At 44.5% G+C, this 19386-nt stretch overlaps 1 protein-coding gene across 1 annotated transcript in view; it reads right to left on the bottom strand.

The window, feature by feature from the left end:
- Nucleotides 1-222: 222 nt before the first annotated feature.
- The window catches only part of LYL1 (LYL1 basic helix-loop-helix family member), a 51333-nt gene continuing 32169 nt past the window's right edge, over nucleotides 223-19386 (bottom strand). The window contains exons 3-4 of the mRNA XM_089659077.1: nucleotides 14544-14635; nucleotides 223-4045 (exon numbers count right to left, since the gene is read on the bottom strand). Of these exons, the coding sequence (XP_089515203.1) occupies nucleotides 3573-4045; nucleotides 14544-14635 (565 nt within the window). The 3' untranslated portion in view covers nucleotides 223-3572. The remainder of the gene's footprint in view (nucleotides 4046-14543; nucleotides 14636-19386) is intronic.

Here is a 19386-nt window from a genome sequence, read left to right as displayed (position 1 = left end):
CTGACAGTACTCCCCTCCTCCAAGGATGTCTTAGGGCTGGGTCTGTCAGGAAACCTCTGGTGGAATTCTGAAATGATATTTGAGTTCAGTTTGAGGAGGTCTACCATAATTCCAAAAAGTTTTTCAGGAAGCAAAACCTGTGAAAAAAATTGTTATCCAGTGATATGTATTGTATGCTGAAATTATCATTGTGAAAAATAATACAGTCATCTAGCCACAGACTGCCTTTGGTAGCTTTATTCCTGTGACCTCTAGTGCAGCAATTCATTCAGAATAATAATACAGTAAGGACACAGTAAAGTATATGTAGTCCTTCCAGTAGTGTCCACTGTCATCCTGATATCAGACTTACAGCCCGAATACAAGCAGCCATAATGTACAGTGAAGTCCAGTGTCACAAACCAACCAAATAAAATATTATACATCAAACATGAAATAAGTAATTAACAAAACATGTGTCACACTGTTTTCTTTGCGATTCAACTTCAAAGCGGAGTTATTGCAAAATACCACCGCAGCTGTCTTCAAAATAGTTTTTTACAATTCACAAGAACTTTTTTGTATAGGAATGTACTTTTTTTCCTGTCCATAATAAACAGAGATTGAAAATTTATACAAAATCAATATACATTTTTCTTTAAAGGGGAAAAAACATAACTGCAGAAATTGGTGCTCCTGATCCTTTTGGGGGTGGTCATACACCTCCACTGGCTTGGTGGAGTAGCAAGGTGACTTGCAAGAGTGGCAACACAGCTGGCCAATGATCAGATCCAGGTATGAGGGAGCATGTGACCTTCTCCACATGACAGTGATTGGCCCTAAAGGTCCAATCGCTAGACCCAAGAAGTGCCACATGAGGGGCAGTGATGTCATTGGCTCATGTAAACTCCAGAGGACTCCTGCAACAGGGAGGCCAAAAGCAGAGGGTGAGTGTACCCTGCTGGGGAATGGACAGAGTGTCTATGCCTTTTAAAAATAAAAAAGAATATGGGGGCTGCCATTCTTGACCTGCTCTTTAGAATGCAGCTGTCTGGATGTCTTTGGCTTCAATATTTCTGAATCATTGAAAAGTAACAAGCATACATATTGGAACGTCAGCATGGGATTAGAACTCCTGAGATGGAAAGTATTGATTGCATTGGATCACTACTTTTGACTCTTTTTGGAAGGACTTGCCACTAAAGGCAGACACTGTTTATCTCTCATTTTAGGTGGTTTCCTCTCATATGTCAAATAAAACACATGTAAACACAGTTTTCCCACATCACAAATAAAAGACCTCAAATATGGGGAATCTGAAATATGTTTAAAAAAGATGAAAAATTGCTTTTTTGTCCTTTTAGTTGTTACAGCCTTTTATAGTATCCTTTGTAGCCATTAAAAAATGTTCAATTTGTTTGCCATTGGGGAAAATGTGGACATGTAGAATTTGTCTGTATTGGAATATTGGGTAGCCAGCTGTAGCTTAGCCTACATGTGGCATTTTTGACGATCGGGCCGAGTAGGTTGTCTAAGCCCTGTAACTTGACCATGTATATTCCATGCCAGTTTTTATGTTTAACAGGTGTCTGCTTAGGTAACATATAGCAGAGCTGGAAGTCAAATAATATTGTGTGAAGGGTATGCAATGCTCTTTTTATCCCTCACATGATCTGGAAGTCCAAGCTGCATCAGGCCATCCAATCTGTACATGCCCGCCCACTCTTACTATACATAGACCCTCATAGCCACAAACATTGAACTCTTTCCACTGGAAGCAAAAGAAGCTCACGCCTTATCAGACATGGTAGAGAACAACAAATGGGGCCCCCGGGCAATAGGGGACCATGGGGCCCCTGTGTCCTTGCCCACACTCAAACCACACCCAAAAAAGCCTATGAAAAGGTACTAGGGGCATCTCATGGGGCCCCCTTCTGACCCCGGGCCCTCGGGCAGTGCCCGAGTTCCCAAATGGTCAGTCCGCCCCTGGTTATTACTTATAAAGGCTTGAGTGCAATTTTAGTCCTGCATCTCCCATATAGTTTCCACCTAACAGAAAAGGGTACCTCTGAGCACTACTTCCCATATTGTTATCACTGCCCATACTGTCTGTGTACGGCCCCAGCAGAGCAAAGCAGCAGGGTGGCTTTAATGCCAACTCCACAGCTTAACATATTTACTTTCCAATTCACTGCCCCCCACTTTATATGCCAGAGAAGCAAAGTGACATACAGTAGTGTACAGCATTTCTTCACACCTGCCTATAACTTTTGCAAAGTAAGAATACTTCAAAATATATATTTATTTCAATTGTTTATTTCTATCAGTTCACAAAATGCAAAGTGAATGAACAGAAGAAAACTCTAAATCAAATCAATATTTGGTGTGACTACCCAATTCATCAAGCTCTTTTGAAAAAGCACAAAGAAAAGCGTTGAGGACCGTAGACGCAGTGGTTGGCCAAGGAAACTTAATGCAGCAGATGAAAGACATATCATGCTTACTTCCCTTTGACACTGGAGGATGTCCAGCACAGCCTTCAGCACAGAAGTGGTGGAAACCAGTGGGACCCAGGTACATCCATCTACTGTCCAGGGAGGTCTAGTTAGAAATGGTCTTCATTGAAGAAATACAGCCAAAAAGCTGTAACTCCGATGTGGAAACAAGGCTAAGTGACTCAACTATGCACAAAAACATAGAAACCGGGGTTCAGAAAAATGACAGCAGGTACTCTGGACTGATGAATCAAATTCTGAAATGTTTGGCTGTAGCAGGGGGCAGTTTGATCACCGAAGGGCTGGAAAGCGGTACAAGGAACATTGAAACATGGTGGAGGCTCCTTGCAAGTTTGGGGCAGCATATCTGGGATTTCATGAAGAGAAAAAACAATTTGAGGCAGCCTACATCCACAGAAGATCTATGGTTAGTTTTCCAAGATGTTTGGAATAGCCTACCTGGTGAGCTCCTTTAAAAACTTTGTGCAAGTGTATTTAGAAGACTTGATGATGTTTGAAGGCAAAGGGTAGTCACACCAAATACTGATGTTTTGAATTTCTCTTCTGTTCATTTACTTTCCATTTTGTTAATTGATAAAAAGCAAACTATTAACACTTCTGTTTCTGAAAGCATTCTTCATATAAAGCATTTTTTCACACCTGTCTACAATCTTTGTACAGTACCATACCTGGCCTTTCTAGGTATGGAGAACATGTGACTCATTCTTCCCCTGATGCCAATGCTTGGCCTCTTAGGCTCCCAGTCCTCTCACATGGAAAGGAAAAAAAAAAGTAGCTGCGGGGGCTGTCAGCAAAGTACACCTGTTGTATTGGCCTACATGGACGAAGACTAGATCTACTTTGAGGAATAATGTCATCTGTAGTAATTAAGAAGTGGTATGAGCCATATTTGTGATCCCCGTATCTGACTGGTTGCTCATCAACAACTTAAATGATTCACCTACACGTTAGTAAAATCTACTATCATCTAATTATGGGGAAAAAAAAGAAATGTACATTTTCAAAACCACCAAAAAACGTGTCCATCAGCAAAAGTTATGAAGGAGATGAAGTCCAATCTCCTTCATTCCCCAACCCTCACCGACTTCCTCCCACCTCAGGAGTAATTATTGTCATATTTGTGCTTCGTGAAGACGAAACGCTTTCTCTGTCCCCTTCGTCTTCTTCAGTCTCTACACTGTCCCCACAGCTGCCAGACAGTGGGGACACAATTCCATGGAACTCCTTGGTTTTCTGCTTTTCTTGGAGGTTATCCTCAGGGTTGAGACTCTCTTTACTTTTCTGCACAAGATCACAGACAGTCTGTGGGAACCTCATCTTGGCGGTGGTGGCTTTGGAGGTTTGGTTGTGTTGGTCACTCAGCAGAGTAACCAGGAATGTAATGTATCGCATGGCCAAACGGAGGATCTCATTCTTGCTCAGCTTTTTGTCAGGAGGGTGTGTGGGAATCAGCTTCCGTAGCTCAGCAAAGGCCCCGTTGACGTTCTGCTGCCTCCAACGCTCGCGGCTGTTTGTGAAGACACGACGGGCGACTTTCTGCGGCTGCCTGACTGTGGAATGAAGCAAAAGAATTAAATGGGCAGTACATTTAAAGGGAGCACAGCACTTTATATATTAAAGGATAAGACTGCTTTTAGGCAGGACCACAGCTATGTGTGATGGGTCCCTACAGCATGGTCATTAAGGAGCCTGGGGGTCACAAAAGACATCTCCTCTAGTAATAAAACAAAACTGCTTTCATAGCAGTTATATATAGGTCTTCATATACAGTAACAAAACTAGAGCCATAGCAGCCTAGGCAGCTGCTAAGGGACCTGAGGGGGGGTTAAGTGGCCCATAGCATCCACTTCCCCATTTGTGAGTAGCCTTATTGCCTCACAATTTCCTTTTATCCTGGCAATCACTCACTGTTTTAACCCTGTATGCTTAAAGGCTTAAAGCATTATCTAAACCCAAGAACAAACGTAATATATTGTGGTTTGCCAAACCTTGAATGTGGTGGCTGCATTCATTTTCTTTTCTCACGCTATATATATTTTCTACAAGTACTGAAAAATACCAGTTGATCCTATCAGACATCCATTATCCTTGTCACATCCCGTACACTGAGCTGAAATCTCAAAGAAAGTTGTCAGGGTTCTCAGATATTATCTGTGAACTACAAAACATCTCCCCCCTATATAATTGAGTTGACGAGAGGGGAGGTGTTCTGTAGTCCTAACACACTTCCTTTCCTAGGGTCACAATGCTACTTCTCCATAGACACAGTACGTTGATTGAACTTAGTCACCCTAGGACAGGAAGTTACTGGCAGGATTACCAGATGTGGTGCAGCATCTAAGAACCGGAAAGCTGAAAAATGAACTGAACTTTTTGTTGCTGCTGCCCGAAAATTTTTTGTGGGGCTCAGATAGTTAAAAAATGTATGTATAGCCAAAACGTTTAACATTTTTCGCTCATTGCATAGATTTCCCTTCAAGCCCTGTCATACAGACAGACAGAAGAGGAAGTAATAGAAAATCTCTCTGAAGTGAAGGGAAATCCCCTCTCTGACATTTGTTCCCAAAACAGATGCCCCCACCAGAAAAATTTCCCTTTAGTCCTGTTCTAGTGACAACTTAACATTTTGGATTTACTATCACTTTCTGGTAACTTTCAACTTTGCAGGACTTCTTGCTACACCAGGTTTGCAGACCTAGATAAATTCAGATTTAAAATACGATCACTTAGTGGTTAGTTCTGTCTTGCAGTAGTAGGGTTCAAATCCCAAACATGACCCTACCTGCATGGAGTTTGAATGTTCTTCTCTACTTGTGTAGGTTTCTTCCCACGCTCCAAAGACATGTTAGGAGCTCAGTTGGCTCCTCTCTAAACTGCCCTGGTGTGCATGCGAGGTAGTGACCTTGTAAGCTCTTTGGGGGTAGGGACTGGTTTAAATGTACAATATATGTCAAGTGCTGCATAGATTGTTTGAGATATATATATATATATACACACACAAAATTGCCAAAGGTTTTGGGACACCCCTCCATTGGATTCAGGTGTTCCAATCACCTCCATTGACACAGGTGTATAAAATCATCCCCTAGGTATGCAGACTGCTTCTACAAACATTTGTAAAAGAATGGGTCGCTCACAGGAGCTCAGTGAATTCAAACATGGTACTGTGATAGGTTGTCACCTGTGCAATAAGTCCATCCGTGACATTTCCTGGCTACTAAATATTCCACGGTCAGCTGTTAGTGGTACTATAATAAAGTGGAAGCAACTGGGACCAACAGCAACTCAGCCACCAAGTGGTAGGCCACGTAAAATGACAGAGCTGGGTCAGTGCATGCTGAAGCGCACAGTGCACAGAAGTCACCAACTGTCTGCAGTCAATAGCTAAAGACCTCCAAACTTGGTGTGGCCTTCAGATTAGCACAACAGTGTGACAATTTCATGCTCCCAACTTTGTGGGAAGAGTTTGGAGATGGCCCCTTCCTGTTCCAACATGACTGCAAACCAGTGCACAAAGCAAGGTCCATAAAGACATGGAGGAGCCAGTTTGGGGTGGAGGAACTTGACTGTCCTGTACAGAGTCCTGACCTCAACCCAATAGAACACCTTTGGGATGAATTAGAGCGGAGACTGTGAGCCAGGCCTTCTCATCCAACATCAGTGCCTGACCTCACAAATGTGCTTCTGGAAGAATGGTCCAACCTTCCCATAGACACCATCCTAAACCTTGTGGACGGCCTTCCCAGAAGAGTTGAAGCTGTTATAGCTGCAAAGGGCGGGGCGAACTCAATATTGAACCCTACGGACTAAGACTGGGATGCCATTAAAGTACATGTGCGTGTAAAGGCAGGCCGACCAATACGTTTGGCAATATAGTGTGTATATATAGTATATCTATACATATCTGGGAGCTATTCTATATACCAAATCTAGTGAATGGGACAGCAGAGCCAGGTTGGTGACTTAACATCTCTAATGCATTTAGGCAATACAACCTGGTCAGCCTCCAGCCTATGATTGGACAGTGAAGGAGCAGCAGCACAGTGATGAGTTATCCCTCTGCTCTCGTTCTGTGAAAATGTTTACTGCCAACTCATGTGCATCACAGCACAACTAGAGCTGGCCATACATGGAGGGAATTTCATCAAGTTCCTGATGAAGTGGCATACATTTGCTCATTGGTTGACCCTGACAGCTGACTCCTGTCCAAAATCCCTTGACTGAAAAATCAAAGCAGCCAGGTTGAAAATTGTTGAACAGGAGCTACAATCCATAAGATGTAGGCACTATTCAGGTGTTTTAAGAGCTCCTGGGGCCAGCTTTAAAAAAACATTCCCCTCAGTGTGAGAGCAGTCCATACATGCTGTGTATTGGGGATGCACGAATCTGTGACATGTGTATGACCAGCTTTAGAACTTGAATACCATCTCCAGGAAATTTCTTCCTAGCAGTGCAGGCTATTTGTTTAGATCTAGGGGGTATAGAAAAGTATATCTACTTACCCAATCCTCTGCTCCTCCATGCAGATGGCCAAGTCCCTGGAGCAACTTCTCCCCCATGCTCCAGCAGTCTAAGGTCCTGATGCCATCTAAACTGATGCAGGGTCCATAGCCCTGCACTGGACATGAGGATGGAGAGGGACAGTCTGCTGATGGAGCATGGGGGAACACTACCAGCTGGGAGAGAGAACGATCAGGTAATTAAAAGTGCTTTTACTCTGCCCAAGACTAAACAAGCACCTAAGATATATTTAAACTCTCACCTTGAAAAAAAAACATTTTCAGTTTCAACAGAAATGAATGGCAAAACATTTGTGTAAAGATATAAAAAAAAAGTATATACCTTTTTTTTTTTTTTTAAGTGATCACATAATCCCTGTTCTCAGCTGCATACGGGGCTTAGAGAGCTGGGGTGGGGAAGCAGCATTGCACTGATCTTCCCAGTGAATGGCTGTGCAGGGGGTCATGTGAGCACAAGTTTTCCCAGCCATAAAACTGACCACACTGGGAAAGATGAGCTTCTATTCCTAGTGTAGTCAGTTTGAAAAAAGGAAAGCAGGGGAACTGGCAGGATCACCAGATATTTCACTCCAAGGAAGCAATACAAAGAGAACAGGGTACTTTTTAAAACAAGTACATGGTACAGCAGGAACATATCAGGAATATGAAATGTTGGGGGGAACATATTCTTTAACCCTTGCAGTGCAGCACAGCCCCACCGCAAGGAAGAGTTTTCCTATTTTATAGAGTTGGGCTTTATTTCTAGTCCTCCCTCTCCTATTTTAAGTGCTGCTGATTTGGTTAAGCTTTCTACCTGCATTTACAAATACGTTTATTATATTTTATATTTGCATGAAATGATTTTTACCCCACTGGAGTCCAGCTTTCTGTCTGACACACACTGTACTCTACCACGTTTATACCACGTCTGATCCTTCTCAGTTACCATCCCCTTTTGTGCCGCACATTAGTTTTGTTGGCCACCACATTTGGAAATTACATGAAATGTTCTTCCTTTAGTCTTCTCCACATCTCCCTGGTCTCTCTACTTTTATGTGTTACACATCACACATTACTCAGCGGAAGACAAGATTGATAGATAACAGAATCTGTAAACCCACAAGACCACATCTTCCTCCAGGCAACCGCCAATAAACACATCACTCTCGGATTCCACACCAGGTGCAGTCCTCTACCGAGACAAACCAGATCTGGGTATGTACACACACACTGCCAACATATTAGGGCCCTCTGTATTCTATTAACGCAGTGATGGTCAATTTTCTTGATATGGTGGGCATCAAGTGTGGATCTCAACATCACCAAAGGGCCACATATAAAATTCTGTGAATATTCAGTGTCAGAGACAGCAGGTGCATAACAGGATATAGTCAAAGACTATGTGCATGATACAAGCGATAGTAAGAGCCTGCAGACATGATACAAGAGATTGTCAGAGACTGCAGACATGGTACAAGAGATGGTTAGAGACTGCAGACATGATACAAGAGATAGTCAGAGATTGCAGACATGGTACAAGAGATGGTTAGAGACTGCAGACATGATACTAGAGGTGGTCAGAGACTGCAGACATGATACAAGAGATTTTCAGAGATTGCAGACATGGTACAAGAGATGGTTAGAGACTGCAGACATGATACTAGAGGTGGTCAGAGACTGCAGACATGATACAAGAGATAGTCAGAGATTGCAGACATGGTACAAGAGATGGTTAGAGACTGCAGACATGATACAGGAGACGGTCAGAGACTGCAGACATGATACAGGAGACGGTCAGAGACTGCAGACATGATACAAGAGATGGTCAGAGACTGCAGATATGGTACAAGAGATGGTTAGAGACTGCAGACATGATACAGGAGACGGTCAGAGACTGCAGACATGACACAGGAGACGGTCAGATACTGCAGACATGGTACAGGAGACGGTTAGAGACTGCAGACATGATACAGGAGATGGTTAGAGACTGCAGACATGACACAGGAGATGGTCAGAGACTGCAGACATGATACAAGAGATGGTCAGAGACTGCAGACATGGTACAAGAGATGGTTAGAGACTGCAGACATGATACAGGAGATGGTTAGAGACTGCAGACATGACACAGGAGATGGTCAGAGACTGCAGACATGATACAAGAGATGGTCAGAGACTGCAGACATGGTACAAGAGATGGTTAGAGACTGCAGACATGATACAGAAGATGGTCAGAGACTGCAGACATGATACAAGAGATGGTTAGAGACTGCAGACATGGTACAAGAGATGGTTAGAGACTGCAGACATGATACAGGAGATGGTTAGAGACTGCAGACATGACACAGGAGATGGTCAGAGACTGCAGATATGATACAAGAGATGGTCTGAAACTATGGACATGATACAAGACATGGTCCTAGTCTGCAGACAGGATGCAAGAGATGATCAGAGAATGCAGACATAGTGCAGGAGTCTGTCAAAGACTGCGGACATAGTATAGGAGATGGTCAGAGACTGCAAACATGATACAAGAGATGGTCAGAGACTGTAAACTTGATACTAGAGATGGTCAGACACTACTATTCTGACTCAGATTGTTGTGATAGCGATTTATCCCTTGTGAGACCTCTCTGCCTAGCCTGTATAAGCAGATATAATCACTGTGGACAATCCTTATCAGATAGCTTGAACACACCAATACTGTGTTCATCCAGAAGTTGCTTTATTCTGTACATGTGAAACAGGATACAGCAGAATGAATGGTTTCCAGTATTATGCGGTCAAAAGATGATACTTTCTGTAGCGTACCATGCAGAATACATGTGTCCCTGTTACATGTGGTCTGTTAGCTGCCTCCATGACACAGGAAGTGATGTACTCAAGAAGAAGGGAGGAGCTTCATATGCACAGGAATTGTGTCATAGATCTCAGGGAGGTAATATAAAAAACAAATAAGGCCACTGGATGGCAGCATATAACTAACTATAGAAATATCCATAGGAAATGGTACAAAGAATAAACTATATGAATTCTCATGTACATTAACATAAATATTAACTGTGTAACAGCACAACTACAGACATAAAAACAATTGCCAAAGGACCACAGGTTGGGCACCAGGGTATTAAAACTAATCCTTTTTTTAGATGTTTATAAAAATTCTGGTTTATGAACATAAACATTTATCCTAACCACAGTGTTTCTTTCAAATACTACACTCCTGTTTACCACATCCATTGAATCCAATCTTCACTCCTTTGTAGAGTTAGAAGTGCAGCCTGGATCTTTACTGTCTGACGTGTCTAGGTGTGTCAGGTGTCAGCAATCTCCTGGCTGTGCTCTGTGGATTGCTCCCTTCCCAGTCAGTACATCACCAGTGTGTCCTGCAGACTTTGAGGTAGTGGCCATGTGTCACGTGTGGGTACTACAGAGCCACAGACAGCATAATCTGTGGAATTGTCACAACTAAGGTAGGGTCAAGAACACTAAACATGGCAACCATGTGCAGAGATTTATAGGTCCTGTTCCCATTATTGCATTGTGGGAAAATGCCACAACTTTCTGAGAGAGTTATGCCACACTGCAGTGAAAAGCGTGGCAATGCTCTAAAATGCATTGTAATGTGGTGTGCTGTCAAAAAAAGTTCAGATCCAATTTTTGGACCACTGACCCATTCACTTTTAATGAGCTTCCTAACTCATTGCATGTTAATGTATGAAAAAAAAAAACCTCAGCAGTTATGTGTGAACCTAGTCTTAGGCTTGAGATCCAAAATGCCTGCCAGTACACAATTCCCAGAGGTGCAAGCATTCTTTGCATGTGCTAAAGGCCCAAGAACTACCTGCTGGAGCAAATATCTCAAGATAGTTGGGTTGGAAAAGGATTTTCTTGCTGAAGAATGTCATAGAGTAGCTAGAGGAGCTGGGCAGAAGCTATCAACATGACACTGTAAGAAGGATTCATCTTTGACTGCTATCAGTAGGTCAAGGGACACAATAATTAGAGAAATACCCACAACTAATAAAAGATTTTGACAGGGGCGGGCTGACCATTGGAAGCTCGGGCACTGCCCGAGGGCCCGAGGTCAGTAGGGGGCCCATTGAGATGCCCCTGGTACCTTTTTCATAGGCTTTTTTGAGTTTGGGCAAGGACACAGGGGCCCCATGATCCCCTATTGTCCGGGGGCCCCATGAGTTGTCAGTCCACCCCTGATTTTGACTACTCTTACAAGCTCATCTTAGACTGCTTTTACAAGGTTAATAATTACCAAAAAGCTGCTCTTTAAGGGCCTACTACAACTACTACTGTCAAAACACATCCTATTTTTGGCGTATCCCACATCCCCAAACCCTTTCCTAGAACTGAATTCAGTAACAAAAGGTAAAAAGACAAATGTGACTGGTGTCAAACCAAAAACCAAACCCTCACATTGAAATGTTCGCCTGCCAAACTACTTAGGGAGGTAGTACGTCACCCTACGAGTAGAAGTTTTACATGTGTATCTGTTGCAGATTTTCCCTTACTTTCCATCTGATGAAATAATTCTCACTGTGACAGTAAATGAGGGAAAATCCCTCTAGCAGAGCCCTGAATAGCACAAAAACCCTCCAGGAGTTTATTTATTTATTACAGGAACTTATATAGCGCCCAGGGGTGGACTGACCATTCGGGCACCTGGGCACTGCCCGAGGGTCTGTGGTCAGTAGGGGGCCCCATGAGATGCTCCTGGTACTTTTCATAGGCTTTTTTGGGTGTGGGCAAGGACACAGGGGGCCCTTGATTTCCTATTGCCCGGGGGCCCCATGAGTTGTCAGTCTGCCGCTGATAGCGCCATCAATTTATGCAGCGCTTTACATATATATTGTACATTCACATCAGTCCCTAACCCTCAAGGGGCACACAAGCTAAGGTCCCTAACTTACATTCATATACAAGGGCCAATTTAGACAGGAGCCAGTTCACCTACCAGCATGTCTTTGGCGTGTGGGAGGAAACCAGAGTACCTGGAGGAAACCCACGCAGGCACAGGGAGAACATGCAAACTCCAGGCAGGTGGTGTCAGGGTTGTGACTGAACCAACGACCTTCGTACTGCCAGGCAGAAGTGCTAACCATTTAGCCACTATGTTCTAGCTCTTCCTCATACTATCCAATAATAAAAATAAAGTTTGGGCTAGACATACACTGTAAGCAGGGGCGGACTGACAACTCATGGGGCCCCCGGGCAATAGGGGATCATGGGGCCCCTGTGTCCTTGCCCAAACTCAAAAAAGCCTATGGAAAAGGTACCAGGGGCATCTCATGGGGGCCCCTACTGACCCCGGGCCCTCGGGCAGTGGCTGAGTTTCCAAATGGTCAGTCAATTGCGCACGCTTGTGGAATGGTGTGAAACTGCAGTACTTAAAAATTTCCATGGCCAATGCTTTAAAAATGTCTACAGGTTAGCAGTGTAATGTTACAGAGGAGGTCTAGTGCGAGAATTATTGCTCTTGTTCTGACGTTCGTGGCGATACCTCATGTGTGGTTTGAACACCATTTCCATATGTGGGCATGGCCTACGTATGCGTTCACCACTACCTGTGAGTATGGGGGGACAGGGGCACTTTAAACTTTTTTTAATTAATTTATTTATATTTTTGTTTTTGCACTGTCCCATTAAAAAACATTTTAATCACTTTTATTCTTATCACAAAAAATGCATGAATCCCCTGTGATAGAAATAATTAGTGACAGGTTCTCTTCATGGAGAGATATGGGGTCAACAAGACCCCACATCTCTGCTCTGCATTGGATCAAAAAAAAGCATTGATCTAGTGCTTTAAAAAAAAAAAGAAATGGCTGGAACCAGAAGTGACATCGCTCCGGTCCTCCAAGGGCATAGAGATGTGTGGCGGCCATCTTTCCTTCACTCATCTCTATGCCCAGAGCTAGGATCGATGGTTTCTCAGGTAAGGCTGAGAACTACCGAGTGGCAGGCGGCAACGGCAGGCGGTGCTGAGGGGCGGCGGTCACGGCTGGCGGGCGGCGGGGTTTTTTCGGCACCTGTATCGGTGCTTTTCTTCATTTCGACCAACAGCCGAAAGGGGTGTTTTCGGCAGAAACGTTTCGGCCACCTGAAATTTTGGTTCATCACTACTAGCAACCAATGATGTCATCAGTTGACAAGGAGGACATCAGGTGCCTGCACACCATCCTTGTTTGCCCCTCCCCTGCCCCTCTCCTTCATCAGCGGGGTCACATAAGCTGAGCGAGGGAGAGAAACTGAAGGAGAAGAGAAGAGCTGGAATACAAGTCAGTACTAGTGTGCAAAGGAGTAAGTCACCGCTAACGTTGGGTGTCCTACGTGTGTGGATGTTGCTGCGTTATGTAAGACTATTAGTTTAGTCCAGGGCTTAAAATTTCAAGTCCTGAGCTACTAGCCAGGCCTTAGAGTTACTCGCCACCAACAAACACATACAAACAGAGACACCTGTACACACACACAGACATGTACATACACACACACACAGAAACATGTACACACACGCACAGAGACACATGTACACACACACAGACATGTACACACACACACACACAGAAACATGTACACACACGCACAGAGACACATGTACACACACACAGACATGTACATACACACACACACAGAAACATGTACACACACGCACAGAGACACATGTACACACACACACATACAGACACATGTATATACACACACAGGCACGTACAGACATGCATACACACAGATACATGCACATACACAGAAATACACATGCACAGACACATGTACACACACACACACATGTACATACATACACAGACACATATACACACAGACACATGTACGTACATACACACAAACACATGTACATGCACACACACACACACACACATGTACACACAGACACACATGTACATACATACACAGACACATATACACACAGACACATGTACGTACATACACACAAACACATGTACATGCACACACACACAGACAGACACAAGTACACACAGACACATGTGCGTACATACACACAAACACACACATGTACATGCAAATACACACAGACACATGTACACACACATACATATACATACACGCAGACACATGTACATATACACAGACACACACACACACCCATAAAAAGTTGCAGTACTTCGTTGTTCACTCACAGAGCCGGGTACTGCACTCTAGGGGGAGGCAGAGAGCACAGCACACACTCCTTGCTTTGCTTTCACTGCGCTCAGCTATTGAGCAGTCTGACAGCTCCCAGTGCCAATGACAGATCTGGCCTGAGCTCTGAACCTGCTCAGCAAGATGGCCCTGGGGGACACACTCACCCCCACCATAATTTCCACTCGCCATTGGCGAGTTCAAGTTTCAAGCCCTGGTTTAGTATTTACATTTTAGAATGGGGTGCATCATTTTAAAGGGTGCCTTGACTGAAAAGAGGTTGAGAAATACAGACCCATCAGAAAGCTCAAGTCTTCTTGATCCATGTTTGGGCAGCAGAGGACAGCAGCGAATACGGTGAAAAGAAACTGTAGCATACCTATGAATGGCGGCTCCACAACATCAGTATGACTTCTCCTCTTAAACCTCCCAGAAAAGAGGGGGATCAGACTTGAGGCACAAATATAGGGACTGAAAAACAGAAACACAGAAAATCTCGGTTTTATTTTACTGAATAAATAAAATAATATATTTGCAGCATTTAAAATAACACTCCTCCTTTTCATAGTTTCTTGCATGTAGCGATTACCTGTGATGACCAGCCCTGGACACATGAGCAATCACATGTGTGTGACCACCATTAGCTGCGAGAACTGTCAGCCTTCCATTACTTTCGCTCACAGTTAATCAGCTGGAATCCGCTCTGGGTATACCACATGTAATCACAAATGGCCCCCTCACAAGTGTGGATGGAGCCTAATACTTTTTCAGGCACTAACACGCAACTAGCAAACAGATCTGGCTTCACTTGCTGCATGCTCATATGGCATGAAAACCAGAAGCAGTGAAGACACCCACATTTTCAGATCAGCAGCCTACATATTTTTCGCAGTACAGATGTCTTTTATATGTCTTTCACATTATAAACAGTAATGAGCAAATCTGTTTATATTTTAGTAGTTTTTTTTATTTCAGTGCAGGACAAGGGGGCACTCTTTACGTCTGGAGGAAAAGAAATGTATTCTCCAAACATGGAAAGGTTTCTTCACAGTGAGAGCTGTGAAAATGTGGAATAGATTCCCTCAAGAGTTGGTTCTGGCCAGCTCAGTGGAGTGCTTCAAAAAAAGGCTGGATTGTTTCCTGGATACACAGAATATAACTGGATATAACATTTATAGGTAAAGTTGATCCAATCTGATTGCCTCTCGGGGGATCAGGAAGGAATTTTTTTCCCAGCAGGAGCAAATTGGATCATGCTTTGCTGGGTTTTTTTTTTAGATAAAACAGTGCAGCACTAAAATTATGATTCAAAACAAACTGATAGTAAAAGTTCAATATAAATGACAGTCTATGTGACTATAAGGTGCCAGGTGACTGGTTAAAACTCGATGGTGGTGCTCCGTGAAAAATGGCAGAATTACGCACTCACCAGATGCGTAATAGTTATACACATTAAGTATCACATTGTCAGGGATCTCCTCGATCCCTGCCGCAATGGTCCCGGCGCAGGCGCAGTGCACCGCCCTGTGCAGGGACACGGGCACTAGGTCCGGGCCGGCCGCGGCGTTCGAGTTCGCGCATGCGCAGTAGAAGCCGCGGCCGCCCGCTGGGCACCAATGGCAGCGCAGGGCGGGATATTTAAATGGCCCTGAGCTGTCATTCAGTGCCTTCTGGTCTTCCCTGCATCCTGTGAACCTGTGATCCTGTACCCCTTGTAAGTTTTGACCCGGATTGAACCTGACCTTGCTGCTTTCTCCTGCTCTGACCCTTGCTTTGCCTGACCTCTCTCCTGGATGCCCCCTATTGGATTCGACCTGCTGTTGCTGACCTGGCGTGTGACCCGACCATTCTATGCCCGCTGCCTTGTACCTTGCCGTCCTCTCTGTTACCGACCCGGCCCGTCTGACCTTGCTCATCCATCCATCCCTTGCAGTGGGGTCTTCCGACCTCCTCACATCAGACTCTTCCCCGTGGGAGCCCCTTGCGCATACTACTACCACTGACGGGCGCACCCAGTAGTCACGACCTGGTCTCAGGGAGCTCCAAGTCCATCCCCACCATCAGGGGCCCTGGTGAACAAGCACCCTGGGACTTAGATTCCGTGCGCTGGGGACGCCTATTCAGTGGAGTGCTAGTAGTACCGCCGGGCGGTCCCTTACACACATCCAGAGGTTTCCTCATCAGATATAGGTCTGGTCAAGGCTTAGGTGGTCCACCCTCAGGGTAGTAGTCAGCAAATGCCCGGTAACAAATTACTCGGATCCAGGTAACCAGAGGTCCCTTTAAGAGATAGGTAGAAGAGGCTGCCTGCTTACAGGATAACTTCCTTCTCTGGGTAAGGCAACTGGATCCCAAAAACGGGCTCTGCAAATAAATACTCCCTGCAAACTGCCAGTCACATCTATGTTGCCCAGAAATCAGTTCTGAGATGTCTTCTTCAGCTTGACGCATGCCCCCTGCAGCCTCAGGGTTTTTTTTGCCTTCCTCTGGATCAACTGTGGGTATAGGATTATAACTTTTTTTTTTTTTTTTTCTATGGTTGAACTGGATGGACTTTTGTCTTTTTTCAGCCGGACTAACTATGTAACTATGCATATTTTTCTTACACATTAAGATTAAGATTCTTACACATGGGCACCTAACCCGGCTAAATTCTGGAATCATTACCCTCCCCGAAAAGCCTAGGTATATGAACAGCTGTGGTGGCTGTACTTGGATATTTTTTTTTAATATGCCCATCCGTGTCTATGGGAGGTTGTACGCAACACTTGGACTTTTCGGGTAGGGGAAAAACGGCAGAATTTAAGCTGCACGTTCTCAGTTGCCCATCTGCAAAGAGCCTTTATGAGTTACATTTTATATTGTATAATGTTTAGTTATAATTTTTCACCAATTAAATAATATTTATTTGATATTTCTTGTACTGTTTACAACTTTTAAGCCCTGACTGAGGAGGTGCTTTAAGCATGCTGACTATATGGGGAAATAAGTATACTTTTTTGGACTTTTCATGGAGGAGTGGTATCTAACCAGAGACGATGTATTTTTATTTATCTTTGCATGGCACGTACAGCTATCCTTGGAGCCACAGGTGGCACATACAGTCTTCCATAAATGTAAATGGCTGTATGTACTTGTACTCCTGTAAATGTCAAAAGTTTTCTGCATCAGTGTGTAACGCAACCCTGAAAGAGCCGCTGGTGAATTTAGCCTTTTTCCCCCAGTTAGAGCACACACAGCCAGGCACATAGCATTTTCTTTACTCTTCCACTGACTCAAAGAAACAGTCTAGGATGTATTTTTAGGAATTTATTGGAACATAGAGCTTGGATGGGCTAAGGGAGCATGGGAAAACCAAACTGAAAACTGAACACTCGGAGGACTCCTTAACTACACTATATTGCCAAAAGTATTGGTCGGCCTGCCTTTACACGCACATGACTTTTAATGGCATCCCAGTCTTAGTCCATAGGGTTCAGTATGGAGTTGGCCCCGCCCTTTGCAGCTATAACAGCTTCAACTCTTCTGGGAAGGCCATCCACAAGGTTTAGGAGGGTGTCTATGTGAATGTTTGACCAACTTCAAGAAGCACATTTGTGAGGTCAGGCACTGATGTCGGATGCGAAGACTTGGCTCTCAGTCTCCGCTCTAATTCATCCCAAAGGTGTTCTATGGGGTTGAGGTCAGGACTCTGTGCAGGTCAGTCAAGTTCCTCCACCCCAAACTCGCTCATCCATTTCTTTATGGACCTTGCTTTGTGCACTGGTGCGTAGTCATGTTGGAACAGGAAGGGGCAATCCCCAAACTCTTCCCACAAAGTTGGGAACATGAAATTGTCCAAAACGTCTTGTATGCTGATGCCTTAAGAGTTCCCTTCACTGTAACTAAGGGGCCAAGCCAACCCCTGAAAAACAACCCCACACCATAATCCCCCTCCACCAAACTTTACACTTGTCACAATGCAGTCAGGCAAGTACTGTTCTCTTGGCACCCACCAAACCCAGACATGTCCATCAGATTGCAAGACAGAGAAGTATGATTCGGCACCCAGAGAACACGTCCCCGCTGTTTTACAGTCCAGTGGTGGCATTCTTTACACCGCTGCATCCGACGCTTTGCATTGTACTTGGTGGTGTAAGGCTTGGATGCAGCTGCTCGGCCATGGAAACCCATTCCATGAAACTCTCTTCGCACTGTTGTTGTGCTAATCTGAAGGCCACATGAAGTTTGGAGGTCTTAAGCTATTGACTCTGCAGACAGTTGGAGGCTTCTGCGCACTGTGTGCTTCAGTATGCGCTGACCCCGCTCTGTCATTTTATGTGGCCTACCACTTGGTGGCTGAGTTGCTGTTGTTCCCAGTTGCTTCCACTTTTTTTATAATACCGCTAACAGTTGACCATGAAATATTTAGTAGCCAGGAAATTTCACGGATGGACTTATTGCGCAGTTGGCAACCTATCACATTACCACGCTTGAATTCACTGAGCTCCTGAGAGCGACCCATTCTTTCACAAATGTTTGTAGAAGCAGTCTGCATGCCTAGGTGATGATTTTATACACCTGTGGCCATGGAGGTGATTGGAACACCTGAATCCAATGATTTGGAGGGCTGGCCCAATACTTTTGGCAATATAGTGTATCTTGCTGCACTGTACAAAAATATCCCACAGAATCTCTAATGCTGACAGAGTGACTATAAATTCTCACAGAGACCAAAAGCTACATAGTCACTGACGCTCCAGCACACTGACTGCAGGATCATTGGTTGCCTTCTTCCTATATCCTCCAGGCTCTTCACGGTGAGGAGATGCAGGCTCACCCTACCATAGGACGGTTGGACACTCTTTCCCCCAACTTGCTCCTAGCTTTCTCCCATGAGCTTCTCTTGACCCAAATTGATTCCAGGACTAAGCTTGCAAATTGCCCCCCCAGCTAAGTCTGGCTGGGACATCAGTGGCTTCACAAAGCACTCTCTAGCACTCTTTCCCCAGGGACAGAGCCCCTGCACAGGGGTCTCTTCTAGCAGGACTGGACCCAGAAACACTGCTCCTTCTGTCTCAGGTCCCACAATATTTATGGGCTCTTCCACCACCTACTGGGCAGGCCTCGCCAGAAATTGGCTGTAATTCCATAAACATTCAGGCTGCCCACTCTGCTCTTCCTCTCACTATAATTCCAGAATCAGAGCAGCAGCCTGTGAGACGCTAAGAAGGCCTAAACAA

This window comes from Staurois parvus, unplaced genomic scaffold (assembly GCF_062004578.1).
Source record: "Staurois parvus isolate SC_StPar_1 unplaced genomic scaffold, SC_StPar_1.0 ptg001131l, whole genome shotgun sequence".
NCBI classification, from domain to species: domain Eukaryota; kingdom Metazoa; phylum Chordata; class Amphibia; order Anura; family Ranidae; genus Staurois; species Staurois parvus.
This window is presented reverse-complemented; position numbering and strand designations above follow the sequence as displayed.